This window comes from Pholcus phalangioides, unplaced genomic scaffold (genome assembly GCF_987345545.1).
Source record: "Pholcus phalangioides strain wild (caught in Gottingen) unplaced genomic scaffold, Ppha-v1.0 ptg000009l_1, whole genome shotgun sequence".
Taxonomy (NCBI): domain Eukaryota; kingdom Metazoa; phylum Arthropoda; class Arachnida; order Araneae; family Pholcidae; genus Pholcus; species Pholcus phalangioides.
Window position 1 is genome coordinate 58871961 of NW_028301602.1, and position 9748 is coordinate 58881708.

The 9748-nt window shown below is 36.1% G+C and overlaps 1 protein-coding gene across 1 annotated transcript in view; it reads right to left on the reverse strand.

Moving 5' to 3' along the window:
- The window catches only part of LOC149083392 (serine/threonine-protein kinase BRSK2-like), a 116775-nt gene extending 111188 nt beyond the window's left edge, over positions 1–5587 (reverse strand). Inside the window, exon 1 of the mRNA XM_089236664.1 lies at positions 5022–5587. Within this exon, the coding sequence (XP_089092790.1) occupies positions 5022–5157 (136 nt within the window). The 5' untranslated portion in view covers positions 5158–5587. The remainder of the gene's footprint in view (positions 1–5021) is intronic.
- Positions 5588–9748: the final 4161 nt, after the last annotated feature.

The window sequence follows — 9748 nt, forward strand, 5'->3', positions numbered from 1 at the left end:
TAGATTCTCGAATGATGATGTTCTTTCATTGCTTTCAAATTATCATTACTGAATTTTCATTAATGTTTGTTTGATGTGTTCATATTTTCATATACATATATGTATAGATGATTTTATTCATATACATAATTTTCAGCGTTCCTGAGCGCTCCGTAACAATACCATACCATTCTGGCTGGAAATTTTTCCTCAAAAATACTGCACATCATAAATCAATTGGGCGCCAAAAATGTCTGGTGTCCCAGTTTCGATGCAACTAATTTTTGGATAAATTTAAATCCGGATTGTTTTTGGATTCGTGCGACCCATCTGGAGAGCCACGGTGATCCAGGTTCGAATCGTGACCCATAGGTTAATAACCTTTCGACTTGATGGTTTCTCCATCGGGGAAATTTTTCTACGAATTTACTTGCAATACACAGCACGTGACAACGATGAAAATCATGACGGTGCAAAAACATAATTTTACCGCCTCTACCGCCAAAACATTTGGCGTGTATTTCCGAATAAAAGGAGGAAGACTGACAAGACATAGACGATACGGAGCTTCAAGAGGAGGCAGGGTCAGACTTACACCGGAAATAAAGGTGAAACCGCACTGGGCCACATAAAATATTGAGGACCATAAAACAGAGTATATAGACTACGTCGGAGGATCTTAACCTGTGAGTCGCAACCAAAACTTCAGTCACAGGGCGACTGAAATGGGTCGTACAAATAAATTTGGAATCCTTTTATAAATATGCACCGATATCTCTCATTTCGTGAACTAAACAGATCCACGCATCGTGAAGTTGATCATGTTGTTGATTTTGTGTCGCGGGTAAAAAAGATTAAGAATCCCTAGACAACGTACAGAATTTCATTTTTATTTTAACAGGACTAAAATGCACACACTTTAACTTAAACTTTAACAACTACTACTTAACTGTGCACGTATCTCGTACATATTCCTCTCCGCAATGTCTAATGAATCGGTGCATGTCGGAACGTGTTGCACGAGCGTGTGTATGTGTGTGCATACCCCTAACGTATTTATGTTACAGTTGTGCTTGTTTCGTGTTTTGCTATTGCTGCCATCTATGTTCGGTGTTTTGAAGTAAAGATGGTAAATGCTTGTATTTTTTTTCACGTTACGTAAATATCATGTTAAAGGTCTGCCTGCTCTCTACAGAGAGACTTTTTCAAATGGGAGACCGGCTCGCATTCCCGCCTTGAAGGTGGAAAACCGCTGAAACCCAACTTCAGCCAACCACCACTGCGCGTCAACGGCTAAACGGTTCAACTTCAACCGCTCAACAAAAAGCCTTAGCCCAAAATTTCATAACTTTACAAATGCCACATCAAAAATATGAATTTTTCGCCTTGTGACGCCGTATTTCGCCCTTGTATCCGCAGTAAAAATTGATACAATGTTAAGCTAAGACTGTATTAAGCAATTAAAGCCACTTACACACACAAGATTAAAATTGGCACTGCCAAATTATCAAATTATCTTATCTTATATATATATCGAAAGCCAAGATGAAATGCACGTAGTCAATATACTATAATATGATCTTATATATTTCGCGTTCCTAATATTTTGCATCTTGGTGTAACTACAGACTTCACACCTGTTAAGTTTGAGCCCTTCTCTATACCACTTTCAGATCCTTGTGCTACAAATAAGCTGTTGCTTTTTCCTCACTGTAGATTTTTTTTTTTAAATCAATAGCAAGCAGTTAAGCCCTGACTTGAAGGATTGTGCAAGTTTTGTGTTATGAATATGGTGGGCGCGGTAGCCCAGGTCGGTAAGATACTCGCCTAAAGTACCAAAATATGTTTAGAGATGTCGCGAGTTCGATACCGTTTCGTCCTTGTCAGAAACTTTCCTGATATGGAGGTACAAAAGAAACCGCGACATGACCACAGAAAAGGATTGCTACCGCAGGGAGTCCCCCTATCAAGGGATTAGCGCGCCAACCTCTTGATGAGTATAAAAAAAAGCAAGGCTGCCGTTCGGATTCGGCAATAAATTGTAGGTCCCGGTCTAATTAGCCCTCGTGTGTAGAAAATGACCATGATGCGACAAAAATGATCAAATGAGTATGGTGAATATGGACTTCGGAGACACTCATCAGAGGGCAGCATGTCAAGTTGATATTTAAAGGGCGTTTTAAGATGGTTTCTAGGAGAAAGGGCCTCCGGGAAAAATGCCGCCTCCTCATATATTACATAAAATTTAGCAAATAAAATTCTGCATCATCTTAATATGAAAAAATATGAACGAAGTGAATTATTTCTTCACACAAAAAAGAATTTAATTGAAAATTTGGAGGAAAAGAAATAAGTAGAAGATTCGCTTGCATTTATGTTTTTAATATATTTTTCAGTATCAAAAATGCAAAAACATCGTGAAAATTCCAAAAAAAACGAATGCTTGGGTCTGAAATGGGGTATTATGAGTATGATATTGAAATGCATATACACTGTATTTACGATAATAAAAAAAGCCTATAACCTCTCTATTTATTATATATAATAACCTCTATTAAGCCTATAACCTCTCTACTATTCATATTATTTTTCCCCCACATCATACTTTTAATTGTGAAATTACCAATTGGAAAAAATTGCCAATGGAAGAATCTACTTTTAATTTCAGAGAGGGGGAAGAGAGAGTAGCTATAGTATTCAATATACTATGGAAAAATGAGAACCAAAAGATGTTTTGTTGAATTTTTCTGTAAATATTATAAATGGATCTCAGGGTAAAAGGGCTTAAAATATCATGAGGTTAGACATCGAAGTCAAGTTGAAAATAAAAAAACTGATGCGTCAAAAATATAGGATATGGTTGCAATTAAAAAAATTATCATGACTCGAGAAACAAAATAAAGTAAAAACTTGGTCAGCTTTCTTTATTTTCTTTCATACTAAGCACAACTCCGGTCTATCACCATGAGCTATTTACTACCGAATGAGTTGTCATGTGTACCTAAGTGTGTGAGTGCGCATCTAGTGTTGTGTGGGAATTTCTTTCAGTGCTGCCTCAAGCATGCAGCACAATATAACATGCAGTACTGGGCGAGCGTGCATTTTGGCAACTCAGAATAATGTTGAAGTTGTGGTTAAAGGGTTAATACGGCAACACAGATCCATCACCCGGAGCACCAGACCACCTCCTCTACAATAGTTGTGGCCCTGAACAAAAATATCAACATTTAATTTTTTCTTTAAAAACCATTTTTCTCGTGTATAAATTGTTATAATTTTTCTTTTGTTTATTTTCCACGGTAAATATGCATATACGAATGCTGATTGTACCATTATACATGGCCCTATGTTAAAAATGCTGTGAATTCGCTGTGAATGTGTGATGCATAGGGTCTTTGTGACACAAAAATAAAAAAAAATTAAATTAAAAAATTAATCATTTGTGCATATATACTTTTAAAATATACTCTTTTCCCCACAACAATGTATCAATTTTTCCCAAAGTGGGTTACATCACCTCCTCGGGAGGGGGTGCTAGAAAATAACCAAGGTAGGGCACTAGTCGCAATTACAATAAGGATTCCTACAACCATGGCCAAGTTATGTTCTTTGGGGCCATATACCTAACTGAAAATGCCTGATTACCAAATTGTACAAGGACCGTTACAATGATTACCTCGACTGTTACACATAACCTCGTGAAAATATGTGAGTATACACATATCACGAGGCCTCCGGGCAGTGCCAGGATGGACCCATACGTTAAGAGGGTCTGGTCTATGAGGTTCATTTAGGTAGGGTGGTGATGAGATTTCTTTTTCTGGGTTTGGTTGGATAGCTAACTTTGAGGAAACTCTCCGTCCTATATATACACAGTATGGCGTACTGATGCGCAAGATAAATATGACACAATTATTTTTGCAAAATATTATTTCTATCATAAGAGGAGTTTATCATAAAGCATAGCATAAACAGTTTTTCGGCCCTTTTCAATTTTTTGGGACAGATATGATAAAGGTTGGACCGAGATTAACTCGTTTCGCTCTATACCTCAACCGAAAATCAATTTAGCAGGCCCGCTAAAAGTCTTGGAATTCGGATGCTTCAAAAATACTTGTCTGAGGAGGCTCCAGAATGTGGGGCCATCTTGACGCATTGGCATACTGTTTAGTGCATGTGGACCGAAGTTTCAGTTTCACGTTAACGAGATATTGCTAAACAAAATAATGTTTAAGACATGATATAAGATTTTAAATTGGATTGACTGGCACTTACATTCTACAGGAACAGACGGGCCCAGAGAATCTCTTTTCCCGAGGTGTCATGGTGCTGTTTAAACCAAATAGCCCCCCACCCATCTACATGGGGAAACACCGACGAGAGCCCAGGGAATCTTTGGTATGGATCTTAGATTTTTATATTTTTCCGATGTTTAGAATAATAAAATTTCTTCAAAATCAGTATAAGGATCCAGCTAAAAATCTTCTAGGTCCTGTCAGAAATCATAGCTCCATTCATGGATGTGGGGATCACGTATTCACTACCATATGTGTCTATATTAATAAACTGACATATTTTCCATCAATAGAATTTCAAGCTTTTAAAAGTAGTTATAACAAAATTTAATACGTGATCAAATGTAATAAAATCCAGTTTCACGGCCCCTAATATTTTGCGGCCCGGTGCGATCACACTTCGCACCTGCAAAGTCTGGCTCCCCTGTTATTATGAAATTTCGATTACACATCTGCACACTATATCTACTGAATTGTACATAATATTCACTATGCAGCAACAAAAATCGCAGAAAGGACATAAGGAACTGGAAAAAAAAATTTACCAAATTGCAATGAATATAATTTACAACGGCTACAGGTAATAAACAGCCACAATATGGGAAAAGAGAGGGATCGTAAATGTCACCGCAAGGTGTGCCACATGTCAAGTATGTAACAGTTACGTACCTCTTCTTCTAAGAAAAGAGGAAAAGTATTGTTTATCCTCGTAAACCGAAATAAAAAAAAGGTAATGCATTAACTCACCTGTCTGACCCTTGCCCAAGGTCTTCTCGATACGGTACGGGCCAACGTATTGGTAATGATGGCCGTCCACAGCAGCCGGCCTATCCCTCGTCGAGGTGGTTGTAGTGGTCGTCGTCATCGTCGTAGAGGATGTCATGGTTCCTCTTTCGTTCGGATCTTTCCTTAATATTCGGAGATGGTCACACAAATATTTACTGGGGAACGGGAACGTCACCCGCACATCACTGCTTTATCCACGAGGGGCGAGGTCATTGTGTGTGCTGTTGCTCGTGCGATAGAGAGGACATGATGGTGGTGGCAATGAGACAACAGACATAAGGCTGACTACTATTAACGGCGATTTCGTTTTGGATTTTCAAGTACGACGTTTAAACTCTCTATCTATTCCCTTGTTGTTTTGTGGCATTAGGTAAGCTGCTGTGTCTTGAATGTTGTGTTGTTATGTGACGTTACTGTGTGTGTGACGTGCTGCTGCCTTGCTACGCTCTTCATCCGCTCCTCACGCGCCGCTCTGGTTGAAAACTCGAAATCGCGCTCCGACGGCTCTTCTGCAGCATGTATATCCTACTACGTATAAACTCAGGGGTAGAGGCGTGGACGTTTCTCTCTCTCTCTCTCTCTCGTTTCCGTAGCGCTTCGGATATTATTGATCGAAAATTTGATGGAAGACTCAGTAGAGGGCGTTCCAATATGTGCAGCCGGTGGTTGGAAACTGGAATCGTATGTGTTTGTGAGCGTTATCGTTCCGTAGGGTGCCACTAAAAACGGTGATTTGTTTCGGATTTTTTTTTTTTTTTCCTTTTAATTCAACATATACATACACTATTACAACACTGTATTTCATCAACGAAGTTTATGAAAATGTTGAAAATCCCTGAGTAAAAAATGTCTTGCTCCTTTATGAAGGATATATTGAATGATATAAAAATATTCTTACCGTAGATTATAAAAGAATTTTAACCTTAAAAAGTACGTTCGAAGTTCAAAAAGATACGGGTATATTTTCCGAGTAGTTTGTGTCTTCTGAATTTACTGAATTAAAATTTATATTTTATAACATTTCGTTTAAAAAATTCTAAGAAATCAAGAAAAAATATTTTTCAAAAATAATGAAATATTTTTTTGAATATATATATATATGTGTATATATTCTTGTGTATATATATATATATATATATATAAGATTTGAAAAATATCAAGAAAAAAAGGAAATTGGGAAAAAAAGATTAAGAAAGATTCAAGAAAATTAACAAAAATATATTAATAAATTAAGTAAAATAAAAAAAATGATAAAAAAAATTAAGAAAAAGAAATAATAAATCAAAAAAATTTAAAATCTAGAAAAATTATAAAATGATTAATTAATTTAATTATGGAAAATTATATAAATACTTAAAAAATTGAGAAAAAATGATATAAACACAAAAAAATCGAAAAAATGATGAAAACATTGAGAAAAAAATGAAAAAACCCCAGAAAAATAATTTGAAAAATTATAGAAAAAAAACTAATAAAAAATGTGGTAGGGAAAGAAATAAAGCATTTTGAAAAAAAATTAAAAATTAAGGAAAATAATTAGTGAAAAAAGTAATTAAATTTTTTTTTAATTATGGAAAAAAATGAATGATTTTCGAAAATATGTAAACTGGTAGGCTGTGAATTTCAACCAGATAGGCCAGTTTTTTAAAGTGAATGTTGCGGCTCCTAGGGGCGTCGCGCCGAGCTGGAGTACCTATTTACGCTTTAAGGAATACAGCGTTTCTCAACCTATGGTCCGTGGACCAGAGGTTGTGACAAATGTGGTCCGCGGGCAGACTCAGTAATTTACTTCCAAATAAATTGTAGAATTCTTCAATTGGTGTAATTGATACTAGTAATATCATGGATTCAAATAAAAGTACAGTTTCGTACTTGGCATCACTACATCTCATCTAGAAGAATGCGGGAAATTGCGACCCTAAATTCGGGATATAACTAATTGTAGCCAAAAAATTCAATTTACGAAAAATTTCCTAATTATTGCAAAAATTGTTGAAATAAAAATTTGCTGCAAATAGTAGCAGCAAGAAATGTATTTCTTGAAAATAAAATTTGTCATGACTTGGTGACCATATATCATTAAGTAAAGAACAGGAAGCTGGGGGTTGTTCAATACAGCAAAACACGAGATATCGTTAATTGTCACCAAAAACGTTGCCATAAGTCAGTTGACCAAATCAGAAATTGTTGCTAAAATTTCTGAAAAATTGCAAATGCTTAGGAAATGAAAGGCTACTGGAAATCGCTGTGCATTGAAATGTAGCCATAATTATCATGATTTATAAGCGATAAAAATTATCATTCGTGACTATAGCAAGCATTGCAAATTAAAATAAAATTCGTTTAAAAAAAAAAGAAACTGGGCAAAACTGCATAAAATCTCGGAATAACTAGAAACCGGGTCGTTCTGACAGTCTCGTAATACGGGACACCATGTTGTAAGTTTGTGGTCCGTTGAATTGTTTCAGACATTTTACTGGTCCTTAGATTCAGAATGGTCGAAACAATTGTTTAATTGAGAAACACTGATATTATATACATAAATAATAATAATAATATATATATACTTCTTTTATAGTAAGGGGTTCTTTTATAAGTGAAATATCTGCTAAACTGTTCTGGGGAGCAGCGGGTGACAAAAGTTTGAGAACCACTGAGATAAGGGCACCTGAACATCACTTGCCCGGGGTGGCCCTGATGCACTTAAGATGACCCTAAAGTTAAGGCGACTTTGAAATATTTTCTGAAGTATTTTCTAGGGGGTTCTCTGACATGCTTCAACTGAATTAACCTCTTACCATCGAAATTAAGAATTTAACTGATTTTCTAAATTTTTTTCCTTCCATTTTCCCCTTCTGATCCTTATTTTAGGGATATCAACCATGAAATTCAAGAAAAAAACATTTTTATGTTTTCCTGGACTTGCCTATGTTCATAAAAACAACATTAAAATTGAAAATTGAAAATTGAAAACTTAAATGTTATTTTTCCTAAAAATAGAACATTTAAAACATTTCTATCAATGACATAACGGCTAGAATAAATAAAATTTGTGTTTTGTAAATTTCAGAATCTCAATGAGGCTAATCATTGAATCACAGACTGTTCATCTGAGTTAGACACGGAGTCATGTTTATGAGAAGGGGGGGGGGGCTAAGCAGGCTATATACATTGTATAGTCCAGGGTGGCTAATTTAGAGGAATGAGTAGTCAAGAAAACTATACTAGAATGAGTGAATATGGCGGCGAAATTTGTTTTGCCCGCAGGCCACAAAACGATAAATCCGCCTCCGTAAGGGGCCCTGGGCAAAACCCTCGTCGGACGGCCCTAAAATTATGTGGTGCTTGTCAATAGCGGGAATTTTCTCGTGGAAAAATGAGGCATTTACCCAAGCGACACCTGCTATTTATCATGGCACATGAGCCCATTATCGTAGAGTGCCCTATGCACCGAAGTTCCTCCGGCCCGTGCTTGGCGGACCCATACGTTGAGACACCGTAGAGTGGTTAATTAAAGAATCAGGCAACATATCTTCCTTCTCATATTCAGAAACAAGCAAAATGAATCGAAACAGCACACTCAATGTTTGATAATTAATAAATACCCTCTATTGAAAAGCACTAAATGTGTGGTTCTGTTTTGGTTGGAAAACAATTGTTGTTTATTGTTGTTGTAGAGGCGCTATCTCATGTAAACATGTAAGGAGCAAAATACACGCATGCGGCCTCATGTTCAAGTTTAGGAATTTACTGTAACCATACTTTAACGCTGTCTCTGCAAATTGAGAACGAAAAAATAAATATTATTACACATTGGAATCCCTGCCGGCTTAAAGAATCCTGCTGAGCTGAATAACATTTTTATTTTGGTGGTACAGAGGATCTTTTTTTTCCAGATAGGAAGCAATTCTCTTTTATTTCACCTGCACAGAACTGTTGTGAATAGGAAGAACAACTTCCTATAAACAAACTCGTAGCATTGAGAAAGAGCGGTGCTCCAGCTGTAGGCTAAATTGAAAAACGAAAATGCTTGCAATTTTTTCATAGTAGAATTTATCAGCAGGTTTTTTTTTCTGCAATGAGTTGGAAATAAGCGGCGTTCTCAAGTTTGTGACGGATACTCTGAAGTTCACCTGATTTATAGAGACCTGAAACAGCGCTTATTCTCAAAATTTATAAAAGAATTGAAGAGTGAATTCGACTGGTTACCTCATTACACGTTGGTTGTCTTGTCATAAAGTTTTAAAAACATTTTGTTTCTATATACTTTTAAACGAGGTAAAACTGTTTCTAGAAATGAAATATTAAGATGTTTTTCGTTTCATAATGATAACACGAGGGCAATATCTAGCATTCTTAAATTGATATTACAGAACATTTGAATGACTGCAATATTCAATTTCAAGGGAAAGATCAACTAACAACACAGATTTTTCTGGCATGGGGTTGTTAAGTGTAAGTCGGAATCGGATTTGCTCAAAAGACATTCAAAAGTGAATATTCTCAATTATTTTTCTCTGTGTTAACAGTTTATCAATAAAGATCCTGGTTAGTAGGTACATTGGCGTAGGCAAGGGGGGGGGGTGGAGAGCTGGGGTTCTAAGATCCCCCTTTGATTCAAGATTATAGTGTTATTTTGCAGGAAAAAAAGTAAAGAGTGAATTCAATTCGATCGAAAAAATTTTCAA